We start from the raw sequence: 14,932 nt of genomic DNA, 5'->3' as shown, positions 1-14,932 counted from the left end.
GTATTGCTGGTATTCATGCTGCCTCTTCTTTTATAGACTTGCTTGTGTTTAAAGCAAAGAAAACCCATGGCCTTAATATTCAGTATCAGCACTGTTTTATGCTGCACCTAGTTAATTTACAGGATTTCCTAAATTAGCCTTCAAGCCTTACATGACTGAGTTTGAATCTGAAGTAGATGGTTCATACTGGAGGTATTGCAAATACAGTCAGTACAAAGAGCCTGACAGGACATTTAGCAAGTCTAGACTGGCAGCTTCTCACACCCTGCTTCCAGAAAATGCAAACATGTAATTCATGAAATTGTGGAAAAGTCACCCTGGAATGAGTTCATCCCTTGAAGAAAACACAGAGACCGCTGCTGACAGCCCAGATGAGTTGCCCTGCTCAAGGCCTTGCAGCTTGGCATTTTCTGTGCCTGCTGAGAGAGGACCATGGGATTTGGCACCCAGTGAACTTCTTGAGATGCTGGGCTGAGCCTCTCTCTGGAAGGCTGAAGCTTATTCCCAGGACTGTACCTTCAGACAGGACCAAGTGGCTCCAAGGAGCAGCATCAGTCTTTAATGGGGTGGCCACGAGACACTTCCTCTGTTACCATCACCATATTGATGCAAATGTATTGACTCTACAATTAGGGTAGAAACTCAGACTAATGGACAGAGTCTTTCTGTGCTCTTCAATGCAGCACAACTCATGGGCAAAAAAGTCACTTTGCTCGTTCTTTGGGTTTCCTATTAAGTGAAGAAGTAACAGCAAAAGTTGATTTCAAGATCAAGTTACTGATACAACTCTCTTTTGCTCCAGAGGGAAAATGATCCCATCAGACCTTGAAAGAAGAATTGTTGAAGCCAAACAAAAAGTAAGTTTACCAGCTTTTCTGCTTCCAAAGAAGAAAAAAAAAAAAAAAAAAAAACAGAGAATGGTAAAGCCAGTTGTTTGGTTTCCTTGGTAAAACAACATAGGCTTGCTCATTAAGTTTTGATTTATTTCTTAGAAATGTAGCCTGCCAATTAGTGAGGCAAGAGTTGCTGAGAAAATAGGTTTAGAGTTGCTTTATAATATCCATGAGCTATTTGGCTTTCATTTTGTATGATGTTTTGCATAACATCCTCCTCTTTTATATCATCAGCCTATGATGCAGCTTCTCAGCAGAATATTGTGAAAACCAGAGTAATCATTTTGGGGAATTTGTTTTATTCCAGTGCATTGAAAACCCTTTCCATAAACTCACCAAATCAATTGAGGGTAAACTAAAATCCACATATCTCTAAAAATGCACACACTTTTGTATTTGTTCTAAGAGAAACTAGAATTCAAACAGATTAAAGTGTGCAATGAACTCAGCCCTGTGCTTTCAGCATTTATATTCAGCAGACACACAGCAGCCAAAGCTGATTAATAACACAAATCTTCATTAAAAGCACATTTTTTCCAAGAAAAGCAATACAGTAGATAAAAAAACAAGGCAAACTGACAGTAGGGTGCCACTGACCTACTGACTGTTGCAGAAGGAAGTTTGGACTTGTTTGATGGTTTGAACCCCAGTTCTGCAAAACAGAGCACCCACTCTTGACCTCTAAGTACTCCTTATGAAATCAGTGTAACTAAAACTGAAATTTAAATTAAACACTGGTATAAATTCTAGCAGACCCCTGGTCTCGTGGTGCAGAAGTGATGGCTGGTGAGTGCTCTGCTGTGAGGCACAGCATTTAGCAGAGGGAATACAAGAGATGGTCCCTGGCCTCTGTGGGGGCTGCTGCTTTTACCTTTGAAAAGCTGCTCCCTGCTCTGCATGCGGGATGGGGCTGGCAGTGAGCCCCACGGCTCCCCTGCCCACTGCCCCAGGAGACACCCTCGGACACGATGTTCCCACTGACAAAACTGGGGCACCACATGGCCAGACACTCACGGGGATAATTGCAATGCAGCCCAGGGCACAGTCCGCCAGAAATGCTTCTCTCACTGTGGTGCCTGGTTGAGGTTTGTTTATGTGACATCCTGCAGCGCAGAGTTTTTTGTTTCAAGCAGGTGGTGTGAAGCAGAATTGTTCTGTTGAGCCCTTACCTGTCTCACGCATCCTAATAAATGGAGGATTTGGAACTGGTTTGGAAGTTTGCTGCCACCTTAAGGTGGAAACTATAACGTCGCTGGCGTCGAAACGTGGAGAAAACCAGCGTAACACAGCGGGGATGTCCTCTGGGAGACACTTGTGGGGTCGCTGTGGGGGCAGCACCAGGGGAGCTGGGGCTGCCGCGGGATAAGGGGGCTGCAGCACTCTGGCCATGCATAACGTTGTCTGCTTTCTTGCAGGGATTTGTTCCTTTTCTGGTGAGTGCCACAGCTGGGACAACAGTGTATGGGGCATTTGATCCTCTCATAGCTATTGCAGACATCTGCAAGAAATACAAAGTCTGGATGCACGTGGATGTAAGTACCATCATATGTGGAGGGCTGGATTACAAGGTGTATTAACATTAATTTATTCATTTTGGAGAGTGTCATCTTGTACAAAACCCATTGTATTTAGTTCCTGTAATTAAGTCTAACATCCAAGCACTGACTTCCCACTCCTCTGAAAGGCTCAGGTCAGGGGGATATTTTAGGAGCTGTGACTGTAGTTGTACTTGTAGCAACTGGGACACTAAAGATGACCTAGTTTGAGTGCTTTTGGCTTTCAGCTTTATCTTTAAACGCCATTAGTAAAGAAATAAATAAGAAGCGTACTGAGCACTGGCTCAGCTTCTGCAGCAGCTGCAAAATAAATACATAAGGAAAAGGATACGTTTGTCTGGAATAAAGTACTGCAAATTGCTGATGAGGTTAATGCAAGTGCTAGGGAAATTTATCAGATTGGCTACTTAGCTTTATCCAGGCTCTTGCCAAGAAATCCTTCTGAAGGATCATCTTTCAGCCCTAGAATACCTTCTATGTAATTTTTGCAAATCCCTTCTCCAAAAAGGCTTGGTAATTGACTTCCCTTAGGTTTGGGAGTCTTGATTTTTCATTACTGTGTCATCCAAAATCAGTCCATTCAAAGGAAGAATTCGTATCTATTTTAAATACTCCTCAGTTGCAGTTCTCAGATCTCTGTGAGGAAGGCAAATGAGTAGAGGGCAAGCAGTAGTGGGTCCAAAATATGATGGAAATCCCCCAGAGTAGCTGAGATCCCAGCCTGGTTTGTTATTATAACTTACTGACTACAGGAGAATATGCAACTGACCCAGGAACAGATCTGCAAGTCATTAATTAGAGTGTGGGGCAGCCCCATGTGCCGGTGTCAGGGGGGCAAGAGAGGGCTTTGCAGATGATAAGGGTGAGTGCCCAGATTAGGGGCTATTAATCACTGCTTCCAAGCTACTGAAAGAAAATTGTCGTCACAGCTCATGCCTCAGGCCCCATCTGCCTGGTCATTTTGGAATGTGCCACGTCAGCGAGATAAAAAGGGTCCCAAACTGATGGGAACACACAGCTGTCATCACGGAGGAGAGCAGAGCTCTCATTAAGATAATGTGTCTTGCCTTCCAGGGAGCATGGGGTGGTGGGCTCCTGATGTCCAGGAAACACAAATGGAAGTTAAATGGCATTGAAAGGTATGATTTATTAATATCAATAAAAGACATTTATTAAATGCATTTTAACATACTTGTGATTACCATAGCAATGTCTGTAAAAATTAAGGATCAATGTTATCTCTGAGATACAGTTGGGAGACATCATATAAGCTGTCCTTCCAGTTGAAGCAGCATTGCAGGGTACCTTTGTGCTACAGTAGTGTGGCAATTTGGTTTGTGGTATAAACAGCAGACATGTCGTGCTTGTTTCTCTGTTCTCCCACCATACATTCACAGGTCCACAGTTGTTTCTGCAGCATTCTCTGATTCAGCATCTAACATGAACTAGCAATTTCATTCCTCTAAGAAGTGAATCTTGTAGGTCTTTTACACTGAAGTACAAAACTTCAAGTATAAAATGTGGGTGCACCTGCAGTTAGGACAGATGTCCTGCTCTGTCACTTCTGGAGAGAATAGCTCTCTCCAGACTGTGTTATTGTTGTCTTTAGTAAATCTGTGTCTGGATATATACACAGTTGTAGTCATGACCTCATAAACATTGGAGATAATGCAGATGAACATAAGTGATGCTAGTCCAGGCTGGAAGGACTGAGCTTAAACTTAAAAACAGCTGCTTACTCAGAAACATTTAGTTAAGACATAGAAATGCTTTCTATAGGATGTTGAGGTTTATCTACATTCAAGGAAAGACAAAAACCTTTCAGGATTTCTATGAGCCACAAATGAGTGGAAGCTCAGAGGGTACTCAGAGAAAGTTCATAGGTGCTTGCCCTGTTTTGCATTCTTCCCAGTCACCCATTTAGTCCACTTTCTAGAGGCAGTATACTGGGCTAGGTGGAGTCACTTGCATTTCTGTACTTACTGAAGCTCATGATGTTTGAGAGTAAATCATTACTTCCTTCCTCCTTCTTTATCACTAAATCAAATTGCTGTTCCTTGCCAATTAAAATTACAAACAACTTCCTCATCCTGATCCTGGAGATTAGGAGGATACCTTGATAACTCAGTTCTTTTCTCATACATCTCTCATGCAAAATCTGGAAAGCAGCCAATGATTCTATGAATTTCATTTAGTCAAGACTGCCTAAAGCACTCCAGACTTACATATAATGCATTAAAAAGATGTACACCCAAATATCCAGCAAGCAAAAATCTACCTCGTTGCCTGTGAGAGCAGAGTATGAAACAAAGGGCTTGCCTCCCAAATTGCTGACCAGATTGTGCTGGAATGATAATTTCAGGTTAAATCTACTTTGGAACATTTTCCACATAATAGGCTTTAGATCCAGAACTCCACTGGATTTTATTAAGTGCTTTGATAAGCACCATCTCAATATTGAGGCAGTGAATTAAGGAAATTTGTTACTTTACATGCTGTTCCTCTGCTTGCTGGACACAGTGGGTCGTTTCAGTTTGTCAACTGTGGGAATCTTTAGAGCAGACCTTTTATGGACCTTTCTGTTTCGTGGTAGATAATGGAGTCATCACAGGTCTGAGTAGAAGAGAACTGAAGCTGTTACTCACATTTGATGGGAGAGGGAACATTTCCTGCAGCACTCTGTGCTCTGAGTACTCACATCCTTCTGGTAACAGAAGAAAATACTCCTGCCACAGGAGGACGAGTTGTGGGACTGTCATTACCATGCCCTCCAGTCTCCCCATGGCAGATTTCAAGGTGCTGGAAGGTTCCCTGAAGGAAGCACGAGTCCCAGTGTGTGGAGCAGATAGGTCTGGCCAACATCAGGAGTTCCAGCTTGGTGTGCCCCGTCCAGAGGCTCAGGCAAGGGGTGACAGCTACATGAGAAAGTCATGTGTGCAGTGAGTGAGTGCTCCCACAGAGGGCCTGAGCATCCTTCCCAGGGCGGTGGCTGGTCAGTGATTGTATCAGTCTGGATTTAATGATGGCTCAGGACCAAATTCTGCCAGTCATGAATCTCTCCTGTCATATATTTGAAATCTGTAAAAGAAAAATATTTCTTTTTTTTCTATCTTTGACCAACAGCCAAAAATTCACATAGGTTCTTGGTGCTCAGTTATTTGGGCAAATATGATATGCTTTTGGAAAACGCCTGTGGATTCCTGTACGTTCTTTACCTCACTGTTTGCCTTGGTCAGCAATTTCCTCAAACACATACTGATGACAGAAGCCCAAAATAACAAATAACAAATGAAAAATGGTAGATTTTTTTTATTTTACATAATTAATTATTTTTCTGTGTGCAGTTGGTATCTCATTAGGTAAGCAAGTGCCACAGAGTAAAATAAATCTTTTAGACAGATAATTCACATCTGGCCGTTGTCAGTAAGTAACCCTTTTGCTTGAGAAAATGTATACCTCTATGGTTATTTAGAGGTCTCTTAAAGAACTTCTGGCTGATTTTGCATCGGCACAAATAAAATTTAAAAGTATCATATCAAGGGAAATTCATAGACCTGAGTGGATGTTCAGAACCATTAGCTTTGGTGTTGTAATCAGATGACTGACTGAGCTGATTAAATTCTGAGCTGCCAAATACTCAAAAAGCCAAGCCAAGTGGCCAGATGTTGCCTGTGGAAGGCTGTTCCCTACAGATTTTGCATCAGGCACTTGCAGAGTCCCATTTAAATGGAAGCGAAGAAGAAAGCACAGAAGTACTGCCTGATGTCCATGTGAATGTTGAAGTTGCTCGCTTTGAAGGAGTGGAAGCAATTTGGCAGGAGGTGCATAAACCTGTAACACTGTCTCCAAGTCCTACAAAGGAACTATATTTTAACATGCTTACTTCTGTTTACATCAGTGTTACCTGCAAGTGTGTCCTGGGCTCTTTGAGTTTTTTCACATGCCTCAGTTGACTGATTTATACCATCAGAATACAAATCCCTGCACTAGAGGAAATCATGTGCACAATGTGTCCTTGATAGCTTGCCAGATAGGATGCAACTATATGCATTTATCAGCTAATTCATCATATGTAACAATACTAATTATAAAGTAGGCAGTTAAGCACAACACAGAATTAAAATAATAAACAACTGGACAATCTTCCATTCAGCCCTTCCCACAGTCCCAAATGCCTCTTCTCTAGACCATATTGTGTCAGCTCTCTGTTTGTTCCCAAAACTTAGGCTGTCAGCAGTTTTTCCAGCACATGTATCCTGAACAGAGGCAGGATCAGACTCTTCTGGCAGTTCTATGCTTCTTACTGTAGTTGTTTGAAATGCTGTAGCCAAGCAAAAATTAAGGAGGTATGAAAATTTGCCATCATCAGAGCAACAAGAAAAATCACTTTGGGCCAGGTTTTCCAGGTTACTCAGAGACTTAGTGATACCCAGAAGAATTTCAAGGAATTTTTTTAAAACGCCTGTGTGAGGTAATTACTAAAATCTTGCTGAAACTGGAATCAGAGGGAGGGAGAGCTGCTAGGTTGCCAGCTTCCTATCTGTTTCTTTAATTGCAGTTTTAGAAAGTTCATCAATCAAGTGTGTGTTTTTAGGAAGTTTGCCCTATGTTTGTAAAGTATAGATGACTCCCCAGAAAGTTTAATACTGATTAAATTTACTGAATAGAGCAATTATCCTGTGGTAAATTGCCAGGATTGTCATCCAAAAGCCAACTGGAGTGGATTAGGTCCCCTGTGAAGGAATTGCTTTCCTAATATCAGCCATGATTATTTTCAGCTTTGCTTGCTCAGAAAAAGAAAGAAGTGAGTATTTCTACATGCTCGATATTATTCTAATTACTTCTAAATGCCTCTGGGGTTTCATCACATAGTACAATGTCTGAGTTTCATGTGGTTTTCTGTCCCAGGGCTAACTCAGTAACCTGGAACCCTCACAAGATGATGGGCGTCCCACTGCAGTGTTCAGCCCTGCTAGTAAGAGAAGAGGTATGTCACAATATACATGCTTCTATGCTTCTTTCTGGCATTTTACTTCTGAAAACCCTGGATATTTTTTCATCACTGTGCCATAGCTAATACTTGTAATGTGATGAGGATTATAACAGGAACTGAGAAAAGACCCCTATTCACATGCTTCAGCTGTGACTGCAAAAGGAATTGAAGCAAATGTCTGGCAAAAATGAGGTAATCAATGGCAATATCTGTACAGAGTTTTGTGACTTTCCATTCTAAATGTCCATGGTTAAGTTGTGGCTGCAAACCTGTGTAACCCCACTAGTTGCTGTGTAGCATAAGATACAACTGTAGGCAAACTCTGGTCCTCTTGGGGTGAAAGTCATGGTTTACATGCAGTACAACATTTAGTCCAGAATCGAGGCATCATTACACTTTCTATGACACTCCTACCCAGCTTTGGTCTATATATCCACTTGGGGGCACAGGGAAGTAAAAATGGAACGGGAAGTGCACTTGGAATAAAAAGTAGACATTTCATTTAGTGCTAGAATTTGAATTACCCTTCAAGCCTGTAATTTTCATAAAACCATCACTTACTGGGACAGCTGCTGTACAGCCACCACTTAATAGACCAGCCATCAAAAAGCTGGTTGCTGTTTTGCTAACAGCTGTACAACAGATTGTGTACAAAGTGATTGCACTTAGGATGAGAGAAACTGCCTTTTGTTTGCCCTCTGGGTCAGTCCCCCAAGACAAAGCCTGCCCAGCTGAAGTCAGTACCATCCTTGACTTCTAGTGAGAACAGATGGTTCAGATTAGGAGAAAGTCAATTCCTTTTCCTCCCCTCTTATTTTGCTATCTCAGTTTTGAGTTACACATAAAGATTAGACTTGATGATAAACAGCCATGTTATGATTCTTCTATGACTAGAAATTGCCATTTTAGGCAAGTGCCCTAAGGTATACCATAAACTTGGTTGAGATCTTTACTAGAGCCAGAACGTGGCTCTCTGCATTTTACTTAAAAAGCTAAAAAGGAAAACTTAAGTTTTCATGAGCCAGGGTTGCTCACCTTGTTGGCTTCTGTCCCTCCCACAGTTACCTCTTAGAATGGTATGTTGCTGCCCAGAAATAGCTTTAGCTGGGTTTTTAAAGGCCATATGCTGTTCTGTTTGTTCAAAGCTTTCTATATTGCTTAAGCATCCAGTCTACAGCTGAGGGCTTTGCAGAAAAGAACTCTTCCTACAAAGAAAGAAAAGAATAAAAATCAGAATTTTAGAGACCAAAGCAATTGAAAACTGCTGTGATATTCTGTAGATTAGTCACCAATTGTCTTGGTCTGACTCAGAAAAAAAGCCTTAAAAGGAAAGGAGGAAAAGGAACCAGAACAAAGAAGAAAAGACAAGATCCAAAAAATGAAGTTAAGCATAAGAAAGCTAGGAAGCACGATGTCCAGCTTTTTTAAAAATTTATTTGGATCCAGGAGTGGATTACACATTGCTGGATCAGGTACCAAGGCATCTTGGGCACTGATAGGAATTAGTTCACTGAGCAACTTAAGTCTAGTTTTGTGCTTTTTTTGATCTTCCTTTTGCACTTGGACATATATTCGACTGAATTTGGATGTTTGCAATTTTTCACCCAAAGCAACCCTCAGAGGTGTAGTCAAATCTGTGCCAACATCCCTGTGCTTGTGTCTTTGTGTCCATAAGGGATTGATGCAGAGTTGCAATCAAATGCATGCTTCCTACCTCTTTCAACAAGACAAGCACTACGACCTGTCCTACGACACGGGAGACAAGGCTCTGCAGTGTGGACGGCATGTCGATGTCTTCAAGCTATGGCTGATGTGGAGGGCAAAGGTAGGACTGCCTGCCACACATTTGTTTGTATTAAAATCATGTACGCCAGATACACTTGAGAGGTTTTTGTTTTTTCTGTAATCATAATTTTAGAAAATACTTGACCTGAATTTCACATATATAACATGGAAGAAAGAACATTATTATTTTCTGGGGGTTTTATACTTTTAACGATGGAGCTTCAAAGCAGCACGCATGATTTTGAAACTTGAACTGTACGGCTTTGCATAGCATTTGCCTTGTGTAACTCTAGGAGTCTAACAGCATAAATCATATACCTAGGAATGTTGTTGTAAAGATTTCTGGAAATAAAAAGATATTTTAATTACATTCAGAAATTAAACATGGCAAATCAAGGCTGGAATACCTAGTTTTATTGAATGCAGTAGATATGAAGTAATCTTCTGAAGGAGTAGAGGAAAACTCATCAAAACCTCTTCCCTGGGAAATCTGTAAACACCAGCTCTAATGATTGCTTTATCTACATTGCTAAATAAGTTCTTGTGTGTATTTATTTAATCTATTATGTCAGGTTGCCTAAGGTTGGTTCAGAGGAGATGACATCACTGTTTTCATTTCCAGAAACCCTTGAAGATTCTCATGTGCTTCATTAAACCTCTGAGGAGATGTGGAGGTCTCTAAAGGAGGATGCAATAGCTGTTGTGCTAGCTGGGGTCTGCGGAGTGGCAGGCGATTTTAGCCACATGCCTCTTTTACTCCAAGCCTTTCTCCCAGGGCTACCTCTACTCTGTTTTGAAATCTCTATACACAGAGGGATAATGACATGGGCTTTTAAGTCAGTTCTGCACTGCCAGAATAGATTTAGCAGGGACATGCATCTGTTACTCAGAGACATTTATCCTAAAGCCCATTTTTTCAATATGCCTTGTACTGCTTTTTCTCTCCAAACACTCTGCTTGTAATATTAACATTACAAAATAGGATGTGTGTTTCTTAAAGAGTTTATCTATTCCAGTTGTTTATTCGCCTTCCTCCCTCTTGAAGCTGCATCCTTTGTTTGAGGCATCACAGTTGGTGATTGCAGGAACAATTATGGTGTCACAGAGAGGATTATGACTTCTGCCAGAGAAGAAAAAGCAGGCTTTTCTGCAGCTCTTAAAAACACAGCTTCTGAGTTTGTATGGCATCTGTTAGAAAAGAAGAGAGAAGAACACTACAGAGGCAGAGTAGTATCTAAACAAAGTGTGCATTTTCATGGGCATCAGACTGGGCTCTAAAAGTGTGTCTACCCATTCTGTGCTTAACTGAAAAAGAAAAATATTATTCTTTGAAATTCCCCAGCATATCATTCCTGGAAGATGAAAATCCCCTATCCTGTAAATAGCAGGAGACTCCCCATGTTTGGAACTCAATACCTTCTGAAGACCCCTCTCTCTGCCAGCCCAAGCTATCCAAAACCATCCTCAGCCTCTGCAAAATCTACCAAAGGCACTCTTTGAGGTGCTATTCAGGTTCTCAGCAAAATATTCCTGAGGACCAAGCAAGTACCTGATGCTTATTTTGCAGAGTTGGTTGTAGGGGTGTCAGTGGCAAGAGCTGGAGACAAATGAGCTCTGCTTATCAAAGTGCCCTTCATGACATAGAATCATATTCTTAACTGATCTCACAGAGACTTCTGAAAGGTGACTTGTGCTGATGTGTTGGCAAGTATTGCATGGTCCTTTTACCATTTTACTTCATAGAACAGAGATTTACGTAACTTGTTTTCTTCATCTCTCTGTAAAGGGAACCACAGGATTTGAAGCACAAATTGATAAGTGCTTGGAACTTGCTGAATACCTATACAATAAAATAAAGAACAGAGAAGGGTATGAAATGGTGTTTGATGGAAAGGTATGTAGTGCAACTTCTTTTACTTAGTTGGTCAACAGTGTTTGCTTCATTATCTGTCGGGATGCTACCAACAGGTCAAATCAAACACCGTGAGACAGAAAGCAAAACCTTGTGGCAAAGGTTCCTCTCTTCCTCATGGAATGAAGGAACAAGGGAGATGCAGCAGCTGTGCCTAAGTGTTCAGTTTATTCAGATTAACCCTGCTGAAACTAAACACCAGTATCTCAGCCTAACACAATACACAAAGGCACAATGAGAACCAGCTCTTATGTTATAAAAACAAGTTTCAATTTCTTAATAGCGGGATCTGTTAGGAGTGGGAGTACAGTACACCACACAGCTCTGAAAAGACAGGTGTGCAGAGCAGTTTTATCAGCATTCTTAGGTGGGCAGTGACAGGGGCACTGTGGTTGCCTGGAGGGACCATCTGCACTGAGGTCCCTACTGCCATGGTGCGCAGGCAGCAGGGCAGGGGCTAATGTTGCTTGGGAGCCCAGCTGGCACCCAGAGGTAGCACCACTGTCTGAGGTGCAAATATAACCACGCATGTCATGTGGAGAGACTCCAGCTGGGATGGGAGCCCTGGATACCAGGAGCTTGGCTGGAGCACAGTGCCCAGGGCAAGGCAGTGCAGCCTGGGTTGGGTGGCTGTACCTCTGCTGTGCTTGGCCATTGCTGCGTGGACAACCTCTCACTTGTCAGGGTTGGGTGCAGGCCTGGTAGAAACCTCTGTTACAAAATTAGCTGGTGTTCTGACTGTGAAAGGATGAACATCACTATGTTTCTTCAGAGATTGCAGGCTCATATCCACATACCACTATGGAATTTATTTCCCCCGCCTCCCACGTCATCACTGAATTTGGTCCACTGGGTCTGAGGATGAGTGAAGGAACAGGCAGCAGGAGGAGTTGCTGTAACACACATTTAGCATCCAGCAAAGAGGAACACAGCAAGACAGGCAACTGTTGGGAGATTGGAAAAATGCACAACTTGTCAAATAGTTCTTACTTTATGCCTTTCTGCTTAATGCTCCCATAGATGTTAAATGAGCTAAGATGCTGTGGTGCATGCATATTAATACAGCAGCTAGCTGAATCAAATTGAGAAGTAATAAATTTCATTAAATGTAAGAAAATCTTAGACTGTCTTATGCACCACCTGTGGCTCCTGTTTACAGAATCAGATTCTATATTATTCTGTCATGTAATGAAAGTAAATGACACGGTCCTCACCTCTAAATTATCTGTAATAGACTCTTGCCTTAGCCACACGATCCCTTCAGCCCCTGGAGGAGATAGGAGCTGCAAAATACAGATGCCTTTCAGAAAGGCATAAATATATTTGCCCAGCTGGATGATGTGTCTGCATCTGACACCCTGGAAATAAATTGCTTAAAATTATCTTTTCTGCATTAATAATGATGATGACTCTCAGTGGACCACAATAATGAAAACCATTGACTGCTGTCACAAGATGATGTATGAGAGGGAGGAAAGGCATGAATTTAATTGCAATTGAGATATTACGAGCATTTCTTACAATGTAAACTATTATTATTCTGTGCTTAGCCTCAGCACACAAATGTCTGCTTCTGGTACATACCTCCCAGCCTGCGTGGAATGGAGGACAGTGAAGAGAAAACGAGCCGCCTGATGAAGGTGAGCACTGAAACCCTTGCAGGCATGCAATCCCCAGAGGGATCTCCCAGGGCACAGGGCAAGGTGAGGTTCTGGCAAATGACACCTCCATGGTTGTTTTACTGCAGGCCAGTCTGACACCACCTTGCTCTGGTCCCCAGGTGTGGTATTCCCTGGCTTTGCCTGATCTCCAGAGCACGTATTTGCTCTGGTTTTATGTACTGAAGCTACTGTGAACTGCAGTCACTAAACCCAGCAAGGGCAGCAAAAGCTCAACAATACTACAGCACCCCAGCATATGAAAACAATTGTAGCCATGTTATGAACAGTACAAAAAACAGCTACTCTGTCCCTGTCAGCAATATTGAGGAAGAAGCAGTGGGAAATTTCCCGAGTCATTTAAAGAGCAGGACAAAGAAACAGGATAAATTGAATGTCTTTTCAGTGTGACATTTATTCCTTGCTGGGGGTTCATGTTTTTAATAATATTGGATGTAATTTCATTTCAGCTGCTTGTAGCTCTCCATCCTCTATAAAGAAAGGAAGTATACTCTGTTTTAATAATAATGAGAGTGATGATAATAATGAAAATAATGGTAATAATGAAAATAATAATAATAGTCATCATCATCCCCTACTTTCTGTTGCACTGCAGGTGGCACCAGTGATAAAAGCCAGGATGATGGAGTATGGCACGACCATGGTGAGCTATCAGCCCCTGGGAGACAAAGTGAACTTCTTCCGGATGGTGATCTCCAACCCTGCGGCCACTCACCAAGACATTGATTTCCTGATTGATGAAATAGAACGCCTGGGACAAGATTTATAATAACTGGGTGTGAAAGTCTGTTCCTGGACCTCTAAGTAGACAATTAAGTTGTCACAAACTGTGCGAATGTATTTGTAGTTTGTTCCAAAGTAAATCTATTTCTATATCGTGGCGTTGGAGTAGAGTACAGTTTAAAATCAAGAAACGTGGCTCCTTTAAAGTCCTTTCCTGAGTTTTAGAATGCCTCCTTAATAATTAGCTGCACAAAAAAAGCTTCATTGAAACAAATAAGGAAGACCAGAAGATACTTAAAATTTTACCCCAAATTTTAACACAGTGATTATTTTAAATTAACAGCAATCAGACTGAATGATGCCAAAGTTGCCCAAAATTATGATAAAATCAGATTAGGGGAAGTGGGAGGGGGTGGTGAGATGCAGAATATGCATACTGTATGTTTAAAAGTGAAAGGATTTTGCCTTTTTCGTAGTATTAGAACAGAATTTCTAACTTACCTATAGCAACATTTCAAATGTATTTAAATAAGTATAGTTTTACAAAAGGAAATATATATATATATATAAAAAATCCTATTTTGTAAACTATATATTTTTATTTTATATGGGTTATAAAACTGCAAGGACAGAAGCTGAAAATTAACTGGGATTCTTTTCTTTTGATGGAGGTGCCTCAAATATTTATTACTGCTTATTTTAAAAGACAAGCCCACGTAATACATTCTTTCTCCATGTCATATGGATTGTACATCTCCAGGGTTGATTACTGAAAAACCTCAAGAGGACTGCAGCTCTTACAACCACTTAATAAGATCAATTACAGTACAACGATAGGATGCTATTATTCCTAATTATGTTTCCCACATGGCCTAAGCAGACGCACAATCAATATACAGTGCTAACCAAGACTGAAATAAGGTTGTATTTGGATGGCTTCTGTGTTCTGTTATAAAAACCTATTTAAAAAAAAAAAAAAGTCACATCTGAGTAAATTCTTACCTCAAAACTATTTCTGCTGTGAGCAGTCCCAAACTACATTGAAAACCTCACAGCTGCATTAAGAAGGTGAAGACTTCTTACAGATGTACAGAACAGATCTGCAAGACAAGACCTAAATTAAATGTGACCTAAATTAAATCTGAGTGACAGGGATGGGGTCTAAGTACAAACTGTTATGTCAGAGGATTTTCACAGTGCAGGATTCCATCCTTGTCTACAATGAAGTCAAGATATAGCTACATCTGCCAAAGAACATCCCCTACAGAGCCTCACAACCTTTTTAGAAACCATGGGCACATCTCTCGCAGAAATTATTTGCTGCATCATTCCTTAGCTTTAGAGGTGTCTCTGCATGGAAACTTAAATTTATCCTTTCTCCCCTCAGCATC

The 14,932-nt window shown here is 41.2% G+C and overlaps 1 protein-coding gene across 1 annotated transcript in view; it reads left to right on the top strand.

Moving 5' to 3' along the window:
• GAD2 (glutamate decarboxylase 2) overlaps positions 1-14,690 on the top strand; it is a 40,315-nt gene extending 25,625 nt beyond the window's left edge. The window contains exons 9-16 of the mRNA XM_066315982.1: positions 803-857; positions 2,309-2,425; positions 3,524-3,588; positions 7,358-7,436; positions 9,118-9,267; positions 11,014-11,121; positions 12,690-12,779; positions 13,414-14,690. Coding sequence (XP_066172079.1) covers positions 803-857; positions 2,309-2,425; positions 3,524-3,588; positions 7,358-7,436; positions 9,118-9,267; positions 11,014-11,121; positions 12,690-12,779; positions 13,414-13,587 — 838 coding nt within the window. The 3' untranslated portion in view covers positions 13,588-14,690. The remainder of the gene's footprint in view (positions 1-802; positions 858-2,308; positions 2,426-3,523; positions 3,589-7,357; positions 7,437-9,117; positions 9,268-11,013; positions 11,122-12,689; positions 12,780-13,413) is intronic.
• The last annotated feature ends 242 nt before the right edge of the window (positions 14,691-14,932 follow it).

This window comes from Sylvia atricapilla, chromosome 1 (assembly GCF_009819655.1).
Source record: "Sylvia atricapilla isolate bSylAtr1 chromosome 1, bSylAtr1.pri, whole genome shotgun sequence".
NCBI classification, from domain to species: domain Eukaryota; kingdom Metazoa; phylum Chordata; class Aves; order Passeriformes; family Sylviidae; genus Sylvia; species Sylvia atricapilla.
The sequence above is the reverse complement of the archived record's forward strand: the minus strand, read 5'-3'. Positions and strand labels throughout refer to the sequence as shown.